This window comes from Cibotium barometz, chromosome 19 (genome assembly GCF_041138505.1).
Source record: "Cibotium barometz isolate CiBa-2024 chromosome 19, ASM4113850v1, whole genome shotgun sequence".
NCBI lineage: Eukaryota > Viridiplantae > Streptophyta > Polypodiopsida > Cyatheales > Cibotiaceae > Cibotium > Cibotium barometz.
In genome coordinates this window covers 59,159,499-59,186,107 of record NC_141064.1, presented here as the reverse complement: position 1 = coordinate 59,186,107, position 26,609 = coordinate 59,159,499, and the positions used below count along the sequence as shown (strand labels likewise).

At 46.1% G+C, this 26,609-nt stretch overlaps 1 protein-coding gene across 1 annotated transcript in view; it reads left to right on the top strand.

Moving 5' to 3' along the window:
• Positions 1-3,183: 3,183 nt before the first annotated feature.
• Positions 3,184-26,609, top strand: part of LOC147628797 (uncharacterized) — a 99,927-nt gene continuing 76,501 nt past the window's right edge. The window contains exon 1 of the mRNA XM_086814049.1: positions 3,184-6,032. Coding sequence (XP_086670175.1) covers positions 3,384-6,032 — 2,649 coding nt within the window. The 5' untranslated portion in view covers positions 3,184-3,383. The remainder of the gene's footprint in view (positions 6,033-26,609) is intronic.

The following is a 26,609-nucleotide window of genomic DNA, read 5'->3' as shown; positions in this document are numbered from 1 at the left end:
CCCTCCATACTTGCACCCCAATGTGGATAGATGCCCCAAGCACACTCACGTAACTTCCTCTCTATCCACGGATCTATTCCCACCCCCTACCCTTGCACCACCTCCCCTTGCGCCACAACTTAACATTCCGAGCTTAGCACAAGCTCTAGGAAGGGGAGTGTCACAACACTTACATCTACAAACCTCAAATACGAAACCTATGTGGGTGAAATTTTTTAAACTTCTGTCGAAATTCCACAGAGTTGGAGACGTCGTGTTCCACACCGAGGTCTTTAACCAAATATATCAGACATTTGAAATTTTTGACAATGCAACCAAAGTCTGTCTCCTTGAAGGGCAAGGCAGTGCAATGGTTCCAATCCTTGGACCCTTGGCACAAAGGCGCTTTCAAAGCAGTGAGAGAGGCCTTCATACTTGGCTTTGCACCCTACGGGCCTAAATGGAGCCGCATCATCCAATTATTCCAATTGGAACAAAAACCCAAGGAAACATTACGCGACTACATCGCACACATCAACAAGTGCGACTACATCCCACACATCAAGTACCTTGATTCGCGTTACGAAGAGGGAAAAATTGAGTGACAAGCACTTAATGGACCGTTTCCTCTTGGGCTTGCACAATCCAAGACTCCACGACCATATATTGGTCAAGGACCCCTCCACCATTGATCAAGCATGCAAATGGGCAATCTTTCTCAATGACAACATGCGAGAGAGCTATTCCACGCAATTGGCCACCGTGCCAAAAATGACAACCCAAAGCTCATTTGTAATATTACCTTCCTCTCCTCCCAAGCCCCAAGCCTTACTGGTGGCACCATCCTAAACTAACCACTCAAACAAAGCACTACCATGACCTTCTCCAATGCAAATCTTTCCATTCTAACCATTGCCTCTCCAGGCAAACCCTATTACTCATGGAAAGACTCAAACTAGGTCCATTACTAAACCTATGGAGCCCATGCGCTCCACCATCCTTAAGGCACCCCTAACACATCATCTCCCTTTGCCAATGCTTCACATGGATCCTAAGCCACTTGTGAACACTATAGGTGCACCTGCAAGAAACCACCTCTTTTGTGTTTCCTTTGTCAAGGACCCCATAGAGTGGCTGGATGCCCTCAAAAGAAACGCTTTCCCAGTGACACCACAATGTCATGGCTCTGGAATCGACCATTACTTCAGAGACTACCCTTTGCAATCAGTTTCTCACTCCATAGACAAAGGCATGCCATCCCTCAATGTGTTGAGCGTTCAACATGGGAAGATATCCAGTGTCCCATTGAATGTCGTCACACGGTTGAAGGCCAAGCTAAAGAAGGCCACATCCCAAAAGAAACAACGCTCTAAGAACATTGGCCTTAGGGATGATTGGGTTAGCATCTGCACTAGCTCCAAAAAGACCACATCATCCTCCTCCAGGAGCGATGATCATGCTAAAATGCCACTCCCCCATACAGTCCCCCAAAAAACTCACCAAATGGCAAAAACGGCTAGTCACATATCCCAATGCCATCCTCGAGAATCAACGTCTTCAAGAGGCCCAAGCACTAGTAGAGCAATACCATGCTCAACTTGACCTGGCCCCCATTTTTGTAACCTTTGACCTAATGCCTGAGTGCACGTCGTCCCCCATTGAACCTAAACTTCCACACCAGGTAAGGCAAGAGCCTTCGTTTACACTTAAGGCCGAGAAGATCCATTCACCAACATGATGTTGACAAATGAAGATTTTTCCCCACATGTGCCCGCAAATCCTCTAGTGCCTATTCCACAAATGGCCAAACCCAAATCCACGTTCACATCAAACAACTCGATGAGGACAGTGACACAGAGTTCGACAGAGACTCACGTGGTGCCTGCACAAGATTTTCTTAGGTCTTTTACCCTCCTACAGCACCTAAATCTCGACCTCCAAACCCGTCAAATAAGGACCAAATTGAACTTCCATATACTGTTTTGCTGGTCCACCTTATGATGATCAAGGCTCCGCACCTCAAGAAGCTCCTACTCATCAATGCGACCTAGCCGGCCTCTCAACCTTCCTTTCCTCCCAAATCCAAAATGCCCATTGGCACCTTGTAAAAAGGTTAGTCCCAATTTATGGAATGATCTTCGAGATTGGATGGAAAGAAAACTATAGGGTTCTATGGAGGAGGGAGCTAACTCAGATTCCTCGAATGAATCTGAGCCCCATCATCCAGGCTACTCCATCACCACAACCCACAACCCGAAGGCACACCAACAATTCACGTAAATGCATTGGGCCACTACTTTGAAGGTGATGACACCAATGCAGCCTTGCCCATTTCCTATAACAGACATGTGGTCAAAGGCATCCTAGATGGAGGTGCTAGCGTAAGCATCCTCACAAGAACATGCTATGAAAACTAGGGCCAACCATGACTTACCACATTTTTGTAACCTTTGACCTAGTGCCTAAGTGTGCACCGTCCCTCATTGAGCGTGAACTTCCGCAGCACCAAGTAAGGTAGGAGCTCCCATTTACGCTCAAGGTTAAAGAAGATCTGTTCAGCGAACATGATGTTGACAAACGAAGATTTTTTCCCACATGTGCACAAATCCTCTCTAATCCCACTGATCTCTCCTTGATTCACTCCACCTCTCTTGCTTGATTCTCTCCACCTCTTCCCAGAATATCTCCACACATCCTAAATCTTCTCATGCTACCCTTTATTCTCTCCCAGTAGATACCTCTTTCCTTTTCACAGCTTCTCTCTCATTTACAGATTCTCTTTTACAGTCTCTTGCTAAGGGCTTGTTCTTGCACACACTCTATTCACTTATATATTTCAACAAGACACACTTGTGTAAATGCATTTTGATTCGTTGCCTTGTATACAATGTTCAAGTTTACTCTAAGGTTTTGATGGAAAAAAGCAGGTGCTTGGAGTAGTTGAACGATCTAAGTTTTTAACATGCCTTTTTGATTAAGCCTAAAGAATAAAGTGGACAAACTTTATTGTATGGAAAGACTTTCTCTACTGATGTAAAGTGGCTTCTTTTAGGTGGCCTTAAAGTTCTCAAAAATGGCATAGTTATGCAAGATTCAAAAATGGCAAACTTGGAAAGCAAGGAGACAAACAAGGCAACTAATACTATGGAAGCAAGGAGACAAACAAGGCAACTAATACTATGGGCATATTGTAGAGAGGAGATCGCTAATCAACAAGGCAAAGTAGTACGTAAGAGGAGAGCAAAATGTACAATGGTGGGAGCTAGGCTACGCTCTTCTCGCTCAAGTTACTTCGTTAATATAGTATCGTTGGAAGCTTCTGGAGCGCTTAGCCATTCGTTGTGTGGAGGTGCTTTCCGGCGCACAGCTCTGTGTGTCGCTGTGGCGGGGGTTGGTTTTTGAATATGGCGTCCTACTATATGCTGCGTCCACTTTACACCTCACACTTTCTGTATCCATCGCCGTCTGTCCATGACAGGATTGGCTGTGTGGGCCGCGGAAGGAGCGTCGCCGCTTCAACCGTTACAACAAGTTCTTCTACTATGGTGGTGGCCTATAATGGAAACTACCCTGGGCGCGTGGACACCGCTGTGGACTCCGGCACAAAGGTACGCGATCCCCAGTTCTTCCCAAACCTTCTAGATACACAATCCCGCCCAAAAGAGAGCACCGCACCACCTTTTCTGCCACCAGACTCCGGTGGTTCCGCGGCCTCCGATGGCCCTGGTTCGTCCGACCTTGACTTCAAAATTTACGCCTCCAACACCATGGAAGGCTTTGAACCCCCTCCCCCTCCCCGCATCCCCTTTGGTGGCCCCTTCGAAGATTACTATGGTGAGACTGTTGGTGAAGACTACATACCTAAACAGGAGAAGCCTACCAGTAGCTTGCTTATGTTTCTGGACTCTCTCAATGCCAAGAAGGCCGAAGAGGATGCCAAGGCTGCGAAAAATCCTCAAATGCCTCTGTTTTCCCAGAGCCGCCCTCTGCCATCTGCTAGAGTTTCTGATAACAGGCCCTTGTTCCCCCAATACAAGTCTGTGGAACAGCCAGCCACCACCACACAGCTAGCTGCTGAAGCAACGCCTTTGTTCCCCCGGACCAGGCCAGTGCAAGAAGCTTCCTGGGACACCAGCAGTAGTAGCTCTTTGTCACCTCGGAGCAGCAATGTGCAGGAAACCAGGGATGCCAGCAGCAGGCTTCTCATTCCTCAAAATAGGACTGTGGATGTATCCCCATCTTTTCCTCAAAACAAGACCTCGGAGGTAAGTGTTTTGTCTCCTCAGACTAGAAGTGTGGAAGAAGCCAAGGAACAAAGGCCTTCCTCCTCACAGATCAGCATCACAGAACAGGCTTTGGACAGTGGCAGGCCTTTGTTCTCTCAAACAAGGACCGTAGAGCCTTTGTGCCCCACAACTAGGACCACGGATGAGAGCAGCAGGCCTTTCGCCCCCCAAGTTAGGCCTTTTTCCAATCAACCCAGGGCCACTGAAGAAGTAAGGGATATCAGCAGGCCTTTATCTCTACAGACAACGACAACGACAACAACGGAAGAAATTATGGGCAGTAGGCCGTTGTCTCCCTCAACAAGGTCATGTGAAGAAACCAGGGAAACTGGCAGGTCTTTGTTTCCTCAAACCAGGTCTGTGGAGGAAATCAGAGGCAGCACTAGGTCTTTCTCTCTGCAAACAAGGCATGAGGGGGAAAGCAGCCGGTCCTTCATTCCTCAAAACAGGCATACGGATGAAACCAGGGCCAGTAGTGGGCCTTTGCTTCCTCAAAGCAGGCTGGTTGAAGAGATCAGAGACAGCAGGAGGCCATTTGAAGATTCTAGAGACAGCAGGAATTCGGTTTCCCAGAGTAGATGCTTGGAAGAAACTGGGGATGTCAGGCCGTTGATTCCTCAATCTAGGCATGTGGAAGAGACCATTCCGTTGGCTCCCCAGATGAGGTCTGTGAAAGAATCAAGGGACAGCAGTCAGTCTATTTCCTCTCAAGTTAGACCTTCAGAAGAGTCCAGTGGGAGTAGCAGGTCATTATACCCCCAAACCAGGCCAGTTGAAGCAACCAGTGATGGCAGGACATCATCTCCACAAACTAGGCCAGTAGAAGAGGCCAGGGGCAGCAGCAGTCCTTCGTTTTCTCAATCTAAGCCTCTGGAGGAAATCAGGGACAGCAGCATGCTCTCATTCCCGCAATCCAGGCCTGTGGAGGTAAACAGGGACACCGCCCAACTCTTGTCTCGTCAAACCAGGCCTGCAGAAGGGATATCAGACAGCAAGCCATTGCTATCTGGAAACGAAGAAAGGAGCACCATTCAAAGCTCCACAGGGGGATCTAATGCTGAAAATAATGCCTTTGGTTGGAGCAATTTGGCAGGTTTTGGATTCACTAATAATGTCATAGATGTAATGCCTCTGGATTGGAAATCTGCACATACCAAGGAGCAGGCACTGGGTGCTGGGTCCATGCAGAATGTATCTGAGAGGAACATGCCAGCAGAAGCCTTACTGAAAATCCAGCCTTTGCAGAATGCATGGACTGGGGTGAATGGAGTAATGGCTGCCAAGCCAGGGCTGTCTGATTCTGTGGGAAGTCCAACATTTACCAGTCCTGCCACTGTCACCAATGCTCCAAGTGATCTTGCGGAAGCGGCATCAAAGTCACAGTTCTATGAGCCAAGGGAGGGAGATATTGTTTTAGGTGCAGTTATTTCTGCTAATGATCAGAAAGTGGACCTAGAAATTGGAGCAGAGCTGTCTGCATTGATGTCTTTCAGGGACTTCCAACTGTTTCCACAGATTGTTGACAACACTTTTTTTACGTTTCCTCCAACCAATGGCAGTCAGACATTTGAAGGGTTTGTTGCACCCCATGGTAGAAGCTTGCTAGTGGAAGACAGGGTTGCTAATGATGGTTCTTATCATGATGAAGCTGTTAACATTGGTACTGTAGTCATTGCAGAAGTCCAGTCCAGAACCTTGATCGATGGCAGAGCCATTCTTTCGTGCAGATTACCAGCTCGAAGACTTGCATGGCATCGGATCAAGCAGGTTTGCAATCATTTGCTGGGTGTGTGTGACTTTAGAAATTGGTATTTGTAATATGTACCAATGGTAGGGATTGCGGATTCTGGATTGAAGTTCTTGTTGTCATTTAATGCTTGGGAGATGCATTGGCATGTAATGCTTACATCACTTTGTTGTGATATGGTGGTAAGTGGCTCGATTGCAGCGCTTGTTTTAGGACTGCTTGTGTGCCGATCAAGATATTCATCATGAGATTGCCTTTTTTTTATTTTGTGCCAGACTATTAGCCCACAATTGATATTTGTGAGGCCCAAGACACTGCTTGTTTGTCCTCCTGCTGCTAGTCTTGTTAACTGAGCTGTATTCTACATTTCTTCTAGCTTCTACTGCCTGCTGTCATCCTGGCCATTCATCTATGCTTCTACTGCCTGCTGTCATCCTGGCCATTCATCTATGCTTTGGGATGTCCTTTGGCTTAATTCATTAGTGTTCAAGTATGAGCCTTACACAAAGGAAAAAATTGACCATCTAGCGCTAAGTGAATAGTCAGCTGTCTAGCCTCACATGAGTTGAGGGAAGGATACTAAATGGACCAGGACCAGAGAAGAGTAAAGTATAGCAACAAGTGAATGTCCTTGCTGAATTGTAGAGGCCAAATCAGCTGCATGCAGGAGTGTCACATGCACCCATACCCTGAGGTGCCATGTGCCACACTGGCTCATCATCAGTGCTATACTTGTACAGATTTAGTACCTTTTTAAGGATTATTTATTGTACGCCGTGACCCCATTGTGAGCCCTAGTCCAAGGACATGTCAAGCACGAGCTATAAGCCTTAGGTGTTAGTCTGTCACTTAACTTACTAAGGATCAAGTTGCAAACTGCTCTCCCATCGAGCAACTATGGAGTGTGTTCGGCCATGTTGCATCCAAGAAGAGGAACAAATTTGGGACAAAACAAGTCAATGACTTGATTTTTGTAAGTGCTAATCTGCACTTGCTTGATGATATGGCTTCTCCCAAACCAGAGAAGTTTATATTGCTTGATGAGTCCTCGGATGATGAGGAGACACATGTATATGCAGATCCTAGTTAGGATGGGGTTGAAGCTTTGGATGTTGCAGATGTTGGTCTTGATGATATGGCTTTCTTGGATGATAGTCTTCTCGAAGGCATCATTGGCAGTAGCCATGCATGATATCTCCTTATCATTTGCATGTCACCTTGAGGCTTGGACTCTGGAGTCTGGAGCCCAACATTTTGTGTCATTTGCATGTGCCACTTTGGGCAAGTTTATTGCTTGGGACTTGGGTTGTTTCTTCTATCTAGGCCGTGGGCCACATTTTGTGTCTTTTGTCACTTATGTCATGTATGATGTGGACTAATTTATTTTGAACTTTGAGATGTATTAGTATGTATTCACAAATTGTGTGGTACACTAGCCTTTAGTGTGTCTCTGATTTGGTTACATCTAAATTTTTGCAAATTCTATAAGTATGTCTTTTTTGTTTTTAGGCTACGTAATATGGGTTTTAAAATGAGTAATGTATGTTAAGATTTATTGTCATTTCTAGGAATTATCTCGGTCGTTCTCCCTTTCTGTTCCCCCTCGTTCTTGTGTTCCCTTTGGTCTGTTCCTGTTCCCCTGATGGGGCTTTCGTTCCGTTCCCATTCCGTTGCTACTATGGCTGGAACATATCATGCACACTCATGTCTGCCGCCCTTGAAGGACTGCTTGGTGCTCTTTGTTCCGAAGTTTGTTGTTCTCTCTCTTCATCGAAGATCACCATAGCGGAAAAATGCACTTCCTTTCCGGAGCGCAATCTAACCATCCATCTATACGTGACCGGAGGCTAAAAACCAACTGTCCTTCTAGGGACAGGAGTCGCACCGAAAGGGGTGGTCTGCCGGAGTCTAGAAACTAACCACACAAACGAGAGAAATTTTTTCTTTCTTTTTTTCTGGTTATCTAGCTGAATCTTCACACTTGAAGAAGGCTCTGATACCAATGTAGCGTGCGGAAGCTCGGTGGAAGAATCGGTAACTTCAATGCTTAGAATCGTTCGCAATGAAGATAACACACAACATAGAAGAAGATGTGCAAAAAATAGAGAGAGAGAGAAAGAAAGACAGTCATATTAACATCCAGAGAATGTCTCGAAGGCTTATGGGACAAAACCAATTACATCAATTCAGTACATTCCACTTCGGGTGTGCACATCGGCACAAGCAAAAAAATTAAAACAATAGTAGAAAAGAAACCATAGTCATGGAACAGGAACGAGAACGAGGCCCGACTTCGGAACGGGGAACGAGGACGTTTGTACTCGTAAAGGGAACGGGAACGACACGTTATCATGAGATAGAGTTTAGATAGAAATGAGACATTAATTATGTTGCGAACAAGCTACAAGATAGACAAATAGAGTAAAGAATGTAATAATTTACAGCGTACAAACTGGGAAAAACTTCAAAGAGAACAATTTTCAAAAGTAGCAACAGCTAGCCATGCTCATAGATTTCTCATGAAGAAAACAAGGGCACAACAGAGGGCTTGTATAGCTAAGGAAATGAATACAAAGAGCTAGTAAGGCACTCTAAAAAGGAGAATGTCAAATAGAGCTTAGAATATCATTCAAACTCTCATTCGTAGCTTCATTGTGAGCTAGTGAAGCTGGAAGCTCATTGGAATTTGAATCTTAATCTCCCTTCATGGATACGAAGCTCTCATTGTCAAGATTACTACTTGCAACTCGAGCCAAAAGGTGCAAGTTGGCTGCCACATACACCAAATCATTTGTTCATGTTGTTAACAGGCGGTTCCTTTCTCTTCTTTGAGGCAACATGGCTAAAGACACTCCATAGTTGCTCAATAAGAGAGGAACTTGCATTTTGACTAAGAATGCGGATGGCAAGACGTTGAAGATCTGGAGTTGCTGCTCCATGATTCTCCCACCAAAGAGGCTCTCCCACATGTGTCCTGTCCGCTTGCACATCTGTAGAATCGAACTTTCCAGCTTTGCTCCTATACAAGGAGATGGCTTCTAATTGCTCTACGTACCACAGCATTTGGAACCTGTCTTGCAAGAATAAGATCCCAACCTTCAGAGACTTCATTATCCCTCTCTTGTCCATTGCTGTGGAACTCTGGATGTAGCGCTAATTTGGCCGCATACATATTTGAATGGTATTGATCCCACCTATCTTCACATAGTTTTCGGAGCTGCTCTCGCTTGTGTTCGTCTACTTCTAGCTCCTTGATGTGCTCCACCATCTTGTCGACGCCTTTGTACACCTTACCAATGCATGGCTTTCTACTATCCACAATTCGGAGCATGTGGATGATAGGCTTGGTGATGTCGACAACATGCTTCACTTCACCCCATGAGCTGTCATCCATGATATGGCTGGAGCATGCTCTTCCCTGTGTTGTGCGAGAGGTTGGTCGATTGAACTTCACTGAACCTATTAGCACTCCGTTGCTGACTTCCTCCTGACCAAACCCGACCTAGTTGACCCAACTGATTTAGTTGACTCAGATGACTCAGAACTCTTCACCCCAGTGTCCTCTGACACCACTACACTCTCAAAAACCTCAGAAAACACCAAGATCCAACACAACAAACCCAAGACTGACAGCAGTTGTTGATTGCCTGTTGACCTTTCAGCCCACAACTAAATTTGACTAATTGTTGCTCATTGATTGAAAATCTGACAGTTAGACCAAACCCGAAACCACTTCCCTTTAACCCAAAAAGATCATATCTACCCTTCTACACCCTCAGTTGATCTCCCTTGATGCACAACTGACGGTAGCTGACACCATAGTGGTTGAGTACTAGGTACGGTGCGGTATGGCACATGTCCAATACGAGTACATAAAGTACGCATCAAGATAAGTACTTTAAGTACGTTCACGTTTTATATATATATATATATATATATATATATATATATATATGTATGTATGTATGTATGTATGTATGTATGTATGTATGTATGTATGTATGTATGTATGTATGTATGTATAAAATAAGGAATATCTAGCATCCATACAAAAATAGCATGAAAGACAATGGTAGTACTGAAATGAAAACTAATCTATTAACTACTGAGCAATGACCCACAGACTAAAATAATTAAAAAACGGGCCAAATAAGTGTTGTACATTGAACCTCATATTTGGTACGAAGACCTTATCCGTACGAGGTACCCCTTTCTCTGTCATTCAACCCTCTATCTCTCTCGATCCTTTGCCTTGTCCATGCAAAGCACTTCTTCCTCTCTTAACTGAAGCTGGCAACGTCTAGTTCTATTTAGAAGTTGGCCATGCATAAGCCCCTTATTCCCTAAGGTTCTAGCCATACTCTACAGGCTTATTCTCATTCCTAGGGTTCGGGTAGGCACATATCTTGGGCATCAGCATCTAGACACAAAAAAACCTATCATTATTTGCCCAACCCTCTGTGGTTAGAGTCTTCATGCTCAACCACATTTTGGTAAAAACCTTCTTCAAACACTACAGGTAACTTGGTTTATTCGTACCATCATCTTCTTCAATATGACTCTCCACCTGGATCAAACACCAAACAAGGGTGCAATCCATGCATCTCATCCCCATACTCCACCCCTACTGGATCAAATGGCAACATCAATATAGCTTTGAGCACCTCCTTTACTATCTTGCATGTCCAAGACACCACCCATAATCATCGATGGCACATCATCTAAGAAACCAAAAACAAGGTTATCTTGTACGTACAACATTCTCCACAAGCACTTCAGGTACACTCTCCATCATTGCATCCTTAGCACTTTGTAAGCACATATTGTACTTTGTTCCAGGTTCATTGTTCGAGGCTTTTGGGATGTGATGTGTTCCGTCCACTGTTGGGGATTATGGGCGCGGTGTGTCCAGCAGCTCATCATCTATTCTTGGAGTTCACTGCACACTTGTGTAGGAATTCGTGGCCAAGCAAAGTTCCTTGCTGTTCGTGGTGGCATCTTGTTTCGAGGAAACAAGTTGGCGGGTGTTCTCTCGGAGGGGATTCCCGTATTCGCTGTGTTGGAGGTTCCATGGTTGCATCTTCATTGACTTATCTTATTTCGACTCTTGCACACTATGAGCTGCAGAGGGGGTGTTAGAATTTATGCATCTCAGTGATTTGGGGATCTACCATTTTTTTGGTATTTTATGCATTTTCTCGTATTTATTTTGTCCAGGGTCAGTCGGCCAGCCCTAGAGGTAGTCGTCAAGGTCTCTCTTGCACTATATAAGGAGTTTCCCCATTATTCACTCATTTCATTCACTTCCCTTGCACAAGTTCAACACTCAGTTGCGGCTATTGCCATTGTAAAGCTTTATTGCTGTTATAAAAGGTGATCATGTCCAACTCTCTCAATCTCCTTTGCACTCTCATAAGTTTTACTGTTTATGCTTTCGCTTGTGCATTCTCCATCACCTTGCGCTGGTGGGCAAGGCCTTGGGCATGCCTGGCCCCTCTTGGGTAGCCTAAGCATACCCAATGCCCACATCGGGAGCATCATACTCTCTTCTGGGGTAGCCCTATGGGCTGGACCCCATCCTACATGCTTCTACAGACGCTTGTTGTCCGATCGCAAACCCAACACTCAGATCATTTGACATCATTCCAGAGGGAGACTCACATTACCGACTAGCACTGCTTCATGTGCATGACAATGCACACATGGCCTCGAGGCTCGGACGCGTAGAGTGGAACCGTGGTTGACTCATCCTGGACTGGGCTCACATGGGACCTGAAAGAAAGAGAAAACATAGGTTGTAGCAAAAGCACAAACTGTAGAAGGCTGTGGACAGTTGATTATTGCTGAAAATGAGCACGAGGGAAGCCCGTAGGTGCTTACAAGCATAAGAGACTGTTGCAACAGCCAATGACCTCCAACAAATATGCAAGAATGAGATGGGAAATGATGAGAAGGGTGTGATCCCTTACATATGTATGTCCCATATGAGCTAGTTGGCCAGCCGTAGAGCAGGCCAACAGCAATCGTGAAGCATAAATATGCTATAAAAAGCCTAAAAAAGACTCTTAAAATGAAAAATCCTAAATAATGTCTACAGTGTAGGGCCTCATAGAAATGACTAGTACAAGCATGCTAGGGTACATGTAGACCATCTGGAGATGATATATTTTCCAACACCTCCTCTTCGGCGCCAGAGGGGCGGTCCAATACCAGCACGCTGAAGTAATAGCTCCAAAGTAGCTCTCAAAAGTGGTTTGGTGAAGAGATCAACCACATTGTCCTTGGTAGAACAATAGGCCAGCCGAAGAAGTCCAAGCTCGATCGAGTCGCGTACAAAATAATAATGCACCTCAATATGCTTGGATCGTCCCCGTATCACATGATTCTGAGCTAGAGCAATAGCACTCTAAGAATCCGAGAAGATGGTACTCGGGGAAGTGTCGACACAGCACAAATACTCCAGAATCTGATGAATCCAAAAGTGCCTTAGTGGAGGAGAGAAGATAGGATTTGTACTCAGCCTCGGTGGAAGAAGCAACAACAATCCTTTGCTTCTGAGACTTCCCAGAAACCAATCCTGTACCAAGCATGAAGCAATATCCAGATGTAGACCTCCGAGTATCAATGCAGCTTGCCCAATCAGAATCTGTCAAACCAACCATAGGAATAGGTGATGCCATAATTTGAAGTACCTCGAAGATAACGAAGAACTCTCAAAGCTGCCTGCCAATGAGACCTTTGAGCGGCGTCGAGAACCGTCATAGAATAGGAGATATCTGGACGGGTGTTGGCTAGGTAAAGCAATGAGCCAACAATCTGCCGCTACTCTCTGGACCAAGGATGTATCATCCTCCTTGGATAACTTGGCATAGGGATCCATGGGACAAGAGAGAGGTACAATTTGACAACCCATAAAGTAAGAGCAGCTTCTTCACATACTTCTGCTGAGAAATGGAGATACAATCCAATTCTCCAGCCCAAGAAAATAACGAAGAAGGCCAACATCGGTCATCCCAAATGTCTTTGAAAGCTTGGACTGAACCTGTGTGACCAACTCAATATTTGAGCTAGAAAGGATGAGGTCATCAACATACAAAACAATGACACAAATATCCCCATCAAAAAGAAGCACATAGAGATTGCTGTCTGCATAAGCCCTCTCAAAGCCAAGAGATAACAAGAAGACATCAATCTTTTGATACTAGGCACAAGGTGCCTGTTTGAGACCATAAAGAGCCTTCTTTAGATACACATGGGTGTCTTGTCCTTGAATCACAAAACCAGGAGGTTGCTCAACATAAACTTCCTCCACTAAATCTCCATTCAGAAAAGCGGATTTGACATCCATCTGGAACACGGGCCATTTGAAGTGTGTAGCCAGAGGCAATACAATCGTGATGGTGGAATACCTAGTTCTACGAGCAAATGTCTCATCAAAGTCTTCATCTGCCTTCTGAGCATATCCTCAAGCAACAAGGCGGGCTTTGTACTTGTCCAAAGTACCATCTGCATGGAACTTGACTTTGAAAATCCATTTCACACCAATCACACGACAATGTAAAGGCTGTGGCACCAAAGACCAAGTGTGATTCCTCTCAATAGAGGACATCTCTGCTTCCATGGCTTGCTGCCAATGCGTCAGTGAAAGAGCCTTCTCTGGACTTGTAGGCTCATCGATCTCTTGGAGAGAACTCATGAGAGCATAATTCACTGTGTGATGAGATGTGGAAGCCCGAGATGAACGGCGACGTCCAGGGATGGTAGTAGAGATCTAGTTATGGAGTTGTGCATCAGTGAGACTAGAATCTCTAAAGAGTTGCTGAACCCACCGAGGTAGGCGAGCCTTTCTCTCAAAGTGTGAAGAAGAAGATCCAGATACAATAGAGGACTCGTTCGATGTTGCTGGGAGAGGTGATGAAGTAAGCACTGGTGGGGGTAATCCCGGAGTGAAAGAAGGACTCGTAGTGGGATTGGGAGCTGCAAATGCTGGTGCAACAGGAACTGGTGGTTGTAAAGTAGTAGTTGGCACTGGAGTTGCAGCAGGAGGGGGAGGAGGATGGGATGTGGAAGAGGTATAAGATCACTAACATCTGTTGGGAATGGATCATCCAGAAAATCTGGAGATGCATCAGGTGGAGTGGAGTCCATGCCAAACAAGCTCTCATCAAAGCGAGGTATTGAGTGTCCTACAGGAGTTGATTGGTGGGACTTGAAGAAGTAGCCGGAAGACAAAGGCCGACAAGAAAACGCCAACACACTAACAGTTGTATAGAGACGGTAGTGCACACGCGTACCCACTGTAATCATATGTACTTTATTGTAACATTCCGTTAACAGAATGAGTCTTGTAATAGTAGGCAACGGTTGGAAGGGACAAGAAGAAGGTCCTTCCAAGATAGGAAGGGAGGAGGCTGTTAGCGGTTAGAAGATAGATATATAGAGAGATAGAAGGGATCAATAGATATATAGAGAGATAGAAGGGATCAATAGGACAGAGTTAGTCTAGAGCACATAGCATTGTACAAGTTTGATAGTAATACAGAGCCCTTGAGCATTAATTCATTGTGTACTGTCCGAGTGAGTGAGTGAGAGAGAAAGCGAGCATTGTGGTTTTGTGCACTTTCTGTTTTAACTGATAGCCAGTGAGTTCTGAACCTGTTGGGCTTAGGCATTGACAGAATTACCTCTGACTTGGGGTGCTGTCTTGCCAATGGGATTGACCCCCAACACTGTATATGGACAACAAGCATAAAGGAGAAAAGAAAATCACTGCTGAATATCACCAGAAAAGGTAGTACATCATGTGGAGCAGCGTGAGGGAGGTATTGCAGAAGCTGAAAAATGAGATGACCTGACGGAAAAGGGAGCCAGCCCTTTTATAGTACCTCAGTATGCTGGTCAGCTGTAGCAAGCCGACAGCCTGGCTGTAGCAAAAAAATGCCTAAAAAATACCAAAAAATGGTAGAAAAAATGCTGAATAAGCTCTGCTAAGATATGCCAATGTAGGGCTTCATATGGAGCTAGATACAAGCATGAATATGCATGGGAAAGTCCGTCTGGGGATGAAATAATTTCCAACACCTCCTCTTCAGCGCCAGATGGGTGGACCAACTCCGGCATGCTGCAAAAAATTCTCCAAAGAGTTTGAAGGAACAACCTCCTCATAGAAGGCACAAAGCTCGCGAAGATATGGTACATCTGAATATCGAGAAGGTCTCCGGAAGAAACCACGAGAAGATCGAGAAGATATCGAAGAGGAAACACCAGATCAATCTGGAGACAGATGCCCTCAAGAGATGGAACCATAGATGGCTCCGAAAAATGTGGTACCTCCTCTGCATCTGCAACAAGTATTGGGACCGAAGTAGAATTCTCCTTTGAAGAACAAGAAATTGAAACAACCACTGGAACAAATTGATCATCAGTGATAGCTGAATTTGCCAGGTTCGAAGTGGGAATAGGCTCCATGATAGTGGAAGATGCCTCCTCTGAAACATAAGAAGGAGAAGCAACTGCCAGGAGAGAAGCCGCCAAAGTAGGAAGCTCCAGAATATGTGAGGATATCTCAACAAAATCATCCACCTGCTCTGTAGAAGAACCATTATCCTCCTCTGAAAGAGAGGAGAGAAAATCTGCAATAATAGCATCAGCATGTAACAGCACAAGAGAAGGAAGATACTCATCCAAAGGGATTAGAGGAACTGATAAGGTCTCTGTCAGAAACTCCTGTAAATAATCCTCTAGGGCACTGACTTCTGAATTAGAAGTCTCCTTTGTGACTACCAGGATGGACTCATCTTGCTCCTGTGAAGATGAAAGAACAGGGGGATCATAGACAGCAAGAAAAGCCATCTTAGCATGAGACTTCGTACTCTCCTTTGCCATTGATGAAGTATCTGAGCCATCGGAGGAGGACTCCTGCTTTGCTTTAGCTTTGCGGGAAGCGATGGGCAAAACATTTGGCCTGTGAATGACCAAGTCGGCCACAAAACTCACAAGATTCCTTCATCTTGGAACCCTTGATGCTGTTAGAATTGTCAAAATCGTTGTTGTCAGAAGATGACTTTGTGGTGACTTTCTGCTTGTTGTTGTTGGAGTTCCCTTTTCCGCCTTTGCCTTTGTCCTTGCCCTTGTCAGAGGCAACAAAACTTGACTTTTCCGCGAAGCATGCACTTGTCATGGAGATAACTCACTACTTCCTCAAAAGGGGGGAGAGGATCACGGAAATAAATATTATCCCTGAAAGAGTCAAAGGAAGTAGGTAACTTACCAAGAAGTTTATGGATGGGATTGTTGATGGTGCTCCCGTACTCCTCAAGTTGCAGCTTGATACGGGAGAACTCTCCAATCTTCTCAATCAAGTTATCTGACTCAGTGATGGTAAGCTTCTCCAGATGTGACTCTAATTTGAAATGGTAGAAAAAATGCTGAATAATCTCTGCTCTAAGATATGCCAATGCAGGGCTTCATATGGAGCCAGATACAAGCATGAATATGCATGGGAAAGTACGTCTAGGGATGAAATAATTTCCAACAAGAACCAGCCAGACATAAGAAAAACAATGTGAACTAGGGAAAACAAAATCAAGTCAGAGACTTTGCAACAAAGGAGGTGCAAGAAGCACAGAAGGAGTATTGGAAGAAAACCTTTCAATTCCCAAGAGGAGCAGAGGAAAGCCCGGAGGAGGCAAAAGAACAAAAACAAGATAAGCCTCGCAAGGATTCAGACGAAGTAACGATGCAGGAGAACAATCCCTGCATGATGGCTAGGATGGCGATGCATGATGGCTAGGATGGCAAAACAAGGGAAGTTGCGAGAAGGTAAAGCCTTGCAAGGAACAACAAGAAGTTGAAGAACCAAAGGAAGAAGAAGAGCAAAGGCAGCCACAGTCAATAGAAGACAGTGTGCTCATGAAACAGGGACAGCCTGCACAAGAGCAACATAATAGGGTGGGAGTGGGCAAGCCCACATAAAGAACTCAAGCGGCATCAAGGAGCAACGGTGAGGCAGAATCCTCGCGTGCTGCAGAAAGAAGACTGTAGCAAGCAAACCAATTCCCTCCTCAAAATAACAAGCCATAGGAGAAGGCAGGACAATATGACATATGGAGGATATGAAAGGGTTAAAACTGGACATATCCCTTGATCAACTCCTGTCCTTAGTGTCCAACTATAGGAGGAAATTGCTAAGCAATCTGCTTGGTGCCAAGGAAGAACACAACAACTTGTCTGACTCCTCCAATAGCGAGTCAGAAGCAGACTGCAAGTCAATCGAAACAACAAAAAGTCACAATGACAGACAATGATGTACCCCAGATAACAGTAATGTTAAAGGGGAAGCAGATCCATCGAGAGATACTCGATGGAGGCTCAGGAGTAAACATATTGTTAGAACCCAGCATAAGAACTTGGCTGCACAAACTATGACCATACTCCTTTTGCTGTGAAGATGGTAGATCAGCACAGAGTCCCGCCCTAGGATTAGTTTGAGGGGAACACATTCAGATCGCTGGATATGATTTCCCTATCATTTTTCTTGTTCTTCGAATGGAAAATGAGGAAGCATATCCAATGTTGCTGGGAAGACCATGGCTCCAAAAACGCAAGATCAAACATGATATATCACAATCAGAAAAGGGAAAAAGAAGGTGAGAATCTCCACAAATCCAAAGAGGAAAGTCAATCCAGTTGTCAGACCATTGTATGCAGAAGGACTGAAAATGCTAGAAGAAATTGAAGAGGACGAGGAGGAAAGAATCCTCAGAAAAAACCCACATCTCATATTCTTATTCTAGCTGGACATAGAAAAGATTGTGTCCAAATACTTAGCAGAAGTACTGTACGCCCAACCAGCGGGAGAAGCTGCAACTACAAATGACACAGAAGCAGTGTCAGAGGAGGACACGAGAAGTGGAATCTTTAGAATAAGAAGCGGTAAAACTGACATGGAAGCAGTGTCAGATGAGCAAACAAAAGAGGTTGAAGCCTCAAGAAACACAAAAGAAGACCCATCAGCCAAGGAGCAAAAGGAATGGATGAAAGCTGTCACCAGCCTAGACATTTCCCAGTATGAAAGGGATCAGGTGGACTCCAGGATGTCTAAATATTTGGAATTTACAAGCTTTGGGAATGGGGGATTATCCTAGAATACAAAGGACCACACTCCTAAAATTTAGGAGAGTTGCTATTTTTGGCCCGACTCCGATGGAAATTCTATTCGTGTCATTACATCTGCGATTGAGCAGATACCAAGAGTTGGCAAAGTGCCTATGACAGAATGTCTACTAGTTGGGGTATTTTTAGAGGTAAAGATTATGGGAGAACCCATCTCTTAGATTGGGACATGTGGCAAGAAAGTGGACAAGTGGCCTCACACTTGTCAGAAAGTGGATCAAAGTGAGACAAGTGGCCTCACACTTGTCATTCCAGCTATTGTGTGGCTCTCCACTTGTCATCATAGCCTTCTCTTTCCATTTTCACTCATGGGAACCCCAAATCTATAAATTGGAGCCCTCTCTCTTCATTAATGGAGGCTCTCTTGCTGCACACTAGTCTCTACCACCGTTACAGGCTGCCCTAATGATGGCTACTCTCTTTCTCTCTCTCTTGAAGGCTGCCCATGAAGAATACCGGCTGTTGGGGACTGGTTTGGAGGCTTCCATCACGAAGAAATACTTAAGGCAAGGGTATTTAATCATTTTATTATGATTTCTAGCCATTGTACTTGTTGTACCAGCCCTTGTACTTTCTGTACCGGTTGTACTAGCCACCGTACCGGTTGTACCAAACATTGTACTTGCTGTACCAGCCACTATAACTAATGTACCAGCCATTGTACTTGCTTTACCAGTATTTGTACTTGCTGTATCGGTTGTACTAGCCATTGTACTTGTACCAACCATTGTACTTGTTGTACCGGCTGAATTGAGGGTTGTACTTGATGTACCAGCTCTATTGCATGAAGACCCGTGGTTTTTGGGGAAGAATCAGTACCCACATGGAGCTATATGGATTATATTGGTGGCTCGGCATTTCTACAGCCTGTGTTCGGGCTTGGTAGCCTTGTGTTGGGCTGTGTTATGGCATTTGTATATGGATAATCCGGCATCTCCCATGGGGAGAGTAAGGCCCTCAAAGCTTGTACATGATATTATTCTCCTTGGGTAATAAAATACTCCAAGAAGGGGGGGGGGGTCGGCCCATTCCGGCCTCTATGTGGTGTCACATGTGCAAGCTCCATTTTCAGCATTTGTGGATGTTTTGTCCAGCTTTTATGTCTTATGCAAAGTGATGATGGATATGTGTTAAGGTTGCCATGTTTAAATGTTTTAATATGCATTGATGGTATCAACAAGTGTGTCAAAAGGCCCTCGTCCCCCGGGCACCTGCAAGTTACATTGGTATCAGAGCATAGGCTTTCTTGGAAGCGGAGGCTTCCTTCTGTCAATAAGGAAGAGAAAAGATCTCAAGTGGGGACCACACTTTTTTTTTTTCCGAGAAAAGATCCTTTCATTAGTTATATAAAAAACGCCCGTAGGGCTACAAAAGATCTCTCTTGCTCATAAGAGAAACAGAGCAGTGAATACAGCAAGGCAGCCCGGGAGACTCTCCCTAGGTGCTGCAAAATACAAGCATCAGTACAAAGGACTGAGAGGCTAAATCATACAATAGGGGGGGGGGAAAAGCCAAACAGGTGGCCTGTAGTGCCAACGGGGAGATCCCGTGTGTAAGGTGTAGAAGGGGCCAAAGCGCCAAGTGGTGTGAAAGGCCTGGCGCCGCAAGATCGCCTCATCCGTGTTGGGTTTTACACGTCTGTATGCACCCACGGGAGTGCTAGTGATCAGTCTAGGACCACTGGGGCACTTTTTACTTCAGTTAGTGGAGGTTTTTTCCCCCAGTTCACTCTAGTTCAGTTTATTAGTTATTTGGTCCACCCGGCACACTTATGGCCGGCCCATGTGAACCCTTATCTTTTAGGGTCACCTTTATGTGGTGGGATTGTACCTCATTTTTTAGTATAGAATCATAGGAGCTGCACGACTCACTCTCTCTCTCACTGTGTGTGTGTGTTTGCTCTACTGTGTGCTAACCCTAATCCTTTCCCGGACCTTCATTTGGTATCAGAGCCTGGAGAGTACCCGTCGTCAGTTGCTGCTGCAGCCCGCCATCAGAGAGAGCTGCCCGTACTGCTGCTGTGTCTGCCCGTACTGCCTGACAGCAGCCCGTACTGTTGCTACAGCTCTGCCCTTGACCAGAAGTCGCCGCCGCCAGCAACTCAGCAGACCAGGCCACCGCCTGTTGCTGTCTCCAGGCGCCGTACAGTCGCCGCCCTCCTGCATACTCTACGCTGCCCTCCTGCAGCTTTGCGCCGTACAACTGCTCCAGCTCCAGCTGCTACAGCTCAGCTCGACGTTCAGCCAAGCCAGCTGTCTGTCATCAGCACCTGCATATGTACCTGGTTTACTTGCTGCAAGGTTGGTCAGTTGGTGCATTGAAAGCACATTCAAAGGACACAGCTTGCAGGCAATTTTTGAGGGTTTTTGTTCTTTGCACACAGGTTGATACTCTTGTAGAGTATTTTTTTCTGCTTGGAAGTCTGCCAGCAGAGTTTGTACACATTTGGGCATTTGCAGGCATTTGTTCTGCATACAATGGCTGCTCCAGGGAATGATGTGTTCACTTTTGTGTCCAAAGAGGACAAGCTTGATGGGACAAACTATTCCTTGTGGAGTTTCATGCTGAAGAATGTGTTGGTCGCCAAGAATCTTTGGGATTATGTCAGTGGGGACGAGGCACGTCCAGTTCCTATTGCCCCAGAGACTCCTCCGCAGGGGGGTGCTCGTGGGAGAGGAGTACAGGTGCAGGTAGCCCCAGTTCAAAGGACAAACGCCCAAAAGGCTTGGGATTCGAGGGATGCACAGGCACTCTCATTGATTGCTTTGTCGGTCCAACGTTCCATTATTCCTCATATCCGGTCTGCGGGTACATCGAGGATAGCGTGGACGACATTGGAACATATGTATGCAGCCAGGAATGAGGCTCGTATATCCTTCTTAAAGAAGGAATTGGAGAATGTCAAGATGCATGAAGGAGAGGAAATGAGTTCACATGTGAACAAAATACAGGATTTGCGTGAGCAACTCATCAATGTAGATGAGATTATGTCAGATGCACAGATAGTCTCAAGGACTATGGATTCTTTGCCACCATCCTACCTCTCTTTTCATACTTCTCTTTCTCTTTCCATGCGACATGCCCGGGAACCGTTGACGTTCCAAGACTTGGTTGGGTTGTTGTTGCAGGAAGAGCAAACGAGGAAGAACTTGGGGGTGGATCAGGCAGCTGCCGATAAAGCTTATGCTGCTGATCATAAAGGCAAGGGCAAGTTTCAGCCCAAGTCAAAAGGTACAGGTGGTGGTGGCTCCTCACAGGACACTAAAGGGTCTGATGGACAGCCCAAGAAGAAGGGCAAGTGTCACTATTGCAAGAAGCCAGGCCATTATATCATAGATTGCAGGAAGAGGATTGCCAAAGAGAAGGAGAAGAAGGACAAGGAGTCAGGGATGTCTGCCACAGATGCCTCTCATTCCGTAGCATCCACTGAGACTGCTTCCTATGCAGTAGACAGGGATTATTGCTTCTATACTTGCAGTTATGCACCCTCTTTACATGCTCTCAGTATGACAGATCATGCTCGTACATGGTACTTTGACAGTGGTGCTTCAAAGCATATCACATCTCGCAGAGAGTTGTTTTGTAATGTAAGCCCTGCCCCTGTTGGCAAGTCAGTTCAGTGTGCCAACAATGCATCCTACCCAGTTCGTGGCATAGGAGAGATCCAGTTGACAGCCATTGATGGCTCCATTCTTCGCCTACAGGATGCCTTATTTGTGCCAGGCATCAAGAAGAACTTGCTCTCCATTTCTTCTATGGCACAGTGTGGCTTGCATGTCAGTTTTGATGACGATAGATGTATTGTCAGAAGCAAGGGGACGGAAGGTCTACTGCTTACTGGCACATTGAGCCATGGGTTGTATCAGCTTGATACATTTCAGCCTATAGATCAGTCCGCTTATGTACTCACTGATCGTACTCCATCTATGGTAGATGCGGAGTTGTGGCATGCACGCATGGGGCATGTCAATTATGGCAGCTTATTGTTGCTTCAGAGACATTCTATGGTCAGAGATTTACCTCTATTGGAGAAACCATTGGATCACATATGCGAGGGATGTATTTTGGGCAAAATGCATCGCTTCTCTTTTCCCCGTGATCAAGCTTTGAGGGCAACACAGAAATTGCAGCTCATACACAGTGACTTGTGTGGTCCGATGCAGACCAAATCATTGGGTGGCTACTTCTACTTTGCCACATTCATTGATGATTTCACTCGGATGTGTTGGGTGTACCCTTTGACTAGAAAGTCAGAGGTCTATGATGCATTTCTGGTTTTTGTTGCACTTACAGAGACTGACTCTAGTTGTAGAGTCAAGACCCTACGGTCAGACAGAGGGGGGGAGTACATGTCTTCCCGGCTGAATTCTTACCTCGTTGGAAAAGGTATTCAGCATCAGTACACTACAAGGTACACCCCTCAGCAGAATGGGGTAGCGGAAAGAAAGAACAGGTCACTTATGGAGATGGCCCGTTGCATGCTTAAGGGCAAGAAGCTACCACATGTGTTTTGGATGGAGGCCATCATGTGTGCTTGTCATGTATTGAACAGATGCCCTACCAAGGCACTGAAGACATTGACACCTTTTGAGGCTTGGTATGATCGCAAGCCTACAGTGTCACATTTCCGTACTTTTGGGTGTGTTGCATATGCCCACGTACCGCAAGAGTTGCGAAGGAAACTAGATGACAAGGCCACTAAATGCTTGTTTGTGGGGTACAGCCGTGAAAGCAAAGGTTACCGGTTGTACGACCCCTCCTCCAAGAAGTTGTTTGTCAGCAGGGATGTGATTTTTGATGAAAAATCAGAATTATCCATTGCTGATTTTGATGCTTTTCAGGCTACAAATGATGTCTTTGAAAACCTACTGCCTATGGATTTCTATTCCACAGATGGGCAACAAGTACATGATGCTGAAATTCAGCCGGTTGGTCCACCTATGCATGCTGAAAATCAGCCAAGAGCTGAACCGAATATTCAGCACATGGTACCTCAAGAACCCGTTGCAACACAGGGGGCAAGGCCGATACCGAGATGGTATCTTCGTACCTTGCAGGACAGCCATCTTGAGGCACCTCTTGTTGGCCGCACTCGTAGAGAGACAAGGTCATTTGAGCATGCAGATGTTATTGACATTGACATGGTTATGGCAGCCAGTTTACAGGATGATGATGAGCCTGATAGTTATGAGGATGCATGTGAAAATGTGCATTGGAAAACAGCCATGCAGGCTGAGTTTGATTCTATTGAAAAGAATCACACATGGGATTTAGTTGATTTGCCCAAAGGCAAAAGAGCAATTGGTACCAAATGGGTCTTCAAGATCAAGAGACACGCAGATGGCTCTATTGACAGGTACAAAGCCCGTCTCGTAGCTAAGGGCTATGCTCAGAAAAAGGGCATTGATTATGAGGAGACTTTTGCTCCTACATCCCGTATGACAACACTTCGTTGTGTAACCGCATTGGGTGCACATCATGGTTGGGTTGTTCACCAACTCGACATCAAGACTGCATTCTTGCATGGGGACCTCGAGGAGGAAGTTTATGTACAGCAACCACATGGTTTTGCAGCACATGGTCATGAAGGCAAAGTATGCAGGTTGAAAAAGGCCTTGTATGGTTTGAAACAAGCTCCTCGAGCTTGGTATGCAAAGATAGATGCCTTCCTACTTGACCAGGGCTTTGTGAATAGTCCATCCGAAGCCACTTTGTATGTTAAAAAAACATTGACATATCTGCTGATCATCAGTCTATATGTGGATGATCTCTTGCTTATGGGATCACATGACGATGAAATTGCAGCTTTCAAGAGGGTATTGCAACAGACATTTGACATGTCTGATTTGGGGCCTTTACATTACTATTTGGGCATCCAGTTTGTGCAGAATGATAGGGGTATTGGTATGATGCAATCTCAGTATGTGGATACACTTCTGAGAAAGTTTAAATTTCAGGATTGCAAGCCCATGAGCACTCCTATGGAAACGGGGCTGAAACTGTCCATCCATGATGACAGTGATTCTTTTGATGTTACCACCTATGCACAGGCTGTGGGCTGCCTCATATACTTGTGTAATACGAGGCCAGATATTCAGTTTGCAGTCTCTCAGCTCAGCAGATTCATGCACAGCCCACATATGTCACATTGGCAGGCTGTCAAGCGTGTATTCCGTTACTTGCAGGGCACCAAGACCTTTGGCCTATGGTATGCCACAGGGGGGTCTATGCCTCTACATGCTTACAGTGATTCAGATTGGGCAGGTGATTTTGACTCTCGCCGTTCCACGAGTGGGTTTTGTTTCTTTCTTGGCTCTTCATGCATTTCATGGTTAAGCAAGAAACAAACCACAGTTGCCAGTTCATCTTGTGAGGCAGAATACAGAGCCGCATACACTACTACAGTGGAGTGCATTTGGCTACGCAGGTTATTGACTGATATGGATGTATTAGTAGAGGAGTCTACTACCATTTACAGTGACAGTCAGAGTGCCATTGCAGTGGCCAGGAATCCTGTGTTTCATGCTCGCACGAAACACATCGAGATCCACTATCACTTTGTTCGGGAGAGACTCCATGCAGGTGATATCAGTCTGATCTTCTGTCCTACAGATCAGAATGTGGCAGATATCTTCACCAAGGCACTTTCCAGAGAAAAGTTCGAGGCTTTTCGCACTGCCTTGCACTTACAGCCTCTTGGTGCTTGATATTTACAGTGATCACATATCACTCCAGGGGGGTTTGTTGGGTTTTACACGTCTGTATGCACCCACGGGAGTGCTAGTGATCAGTCTAGGACCACTGGGGCACTTTTTACTTCAGTTAGTGGAGGTTTTTTCCCCCAGTTCACTCTAGTTCAGTTTATTAGTTATTTGGTCCACCCGGCACACTTATGGCCGGCCCATGTGAACCCTTATCTTTTAGGGTCACCTTTATGTGGTGGGATTGTACCTCATTTTTTAGTATAGAATCATAGGAGCTGCACGACTCACTCTCTCTCTCACTGTGTGTGTGTGTTTGCTCTACTGTGTGCTAACCCTAATCCTTTCCCGGACCTTCAATCCGAGTCTCCCCGGATGCGGTCATACTGTCCTCGCAGGGTGTGGATCAACTCCTGCCAAATCCCCCGTACAGTCTCTGCCGGTGGCTCCAATCTCCCCTCAAAGGCCGTAAAGCACCGGGCCCTCCAGGTGAACCAGATGGTGAGGCTGCTGAGGAGCTCCCATCGTAAATCCCTCTCCTGTGTCCAGCTGGCGGACGAGAAATCTGGTGCCGGAACCAGGCGAGGCTGGCCCCTAATGAATCTGATGGCCTGACTGCCCTGCTCCATCTCATAGCCCATAGCAGGCCCTGACGAAGTCGACCAAGCAGCGGCACCCCACGTAAACATACCCTCTGGAGAGAGGGGAGCCAGAATACGCAGCCAAATCTGCTGCGCCTGAGAGCAATCCCAAAGGCAATGTCTCTGTGTCTCCATAGGGTGGCCGCATCGGACGCAGGCCGCCGGAAGACCACTGTAAACAAGCCAAGTGCCAACTGCTGAGTCCTTGTGGGCGACCAGCCACTGGAGAGTCGAGATCCTGCGGGCCTGTCGACTAGCCCAGAGCCGAGCCCAAAAATCCTCCAGGAACTCCTGTGGGAGTCCCTGTAGCCACCAATGCCCCGCTGCCGAGCTGGAGAGACCGTCCTCCTCGCCGTCAAAATATGCCGCCCCAGCCGAACAGTATACTGGAAAAAGGTAATCTCTGTGGCCTCAAGGGATGCATAAGGATCATGCCACTCGTACTCCCCGGGGTCCCACTGTAGCCGGGCCAAGGGGCACGCTGCATATGCCCATATGCGCCAATCCGGGAGCACATCAGCAGCAGGGTCGGGGTCAATATGCCACTTCCGAGAAGCGGCGGCCACTACCCGTATCCTCTGAAAGGTGCACTCTGCAACCAAAGGCGACTCCACCTCCACTCTTTGAAGTCTGCCCTCATCCTGAATCTCATAGTAGAGGCATCTGCCATCCTCAGTGCAAGCTCTGACAGCAATCAGGATCTCCAACTGTGTAAAGGCTCCCATCCACCGTGGGGCCACTGGCTCGAGAGGCGTGAACCACTCCTCTGTGAGAGCCTCCTGAATATCATCCCTCATAATCAACCCCCCCAAAAGGTCTCAATAGCGCATAAAAAAGGCCGGCGTCAGTCCGTCCTCCCCTGGGCAACTATGTCGCGGCAGGACCCTCAAGGCCTCAGCAAGCTCAATCTCTGACAGAGGCGCACCTAGAACTGTATGCATACGGTCTGTGACCCTCCTCTGCACATGGGCCCACACAGTCTGCCTGCAAGCATCTCGATCCTCAGTGGCTGGCTCTGCTGAAAGCAGGTCTCTATAGAATGCAGTGGCAATGGCTCTGATGTCCCCGAGCTCAGTAGCTA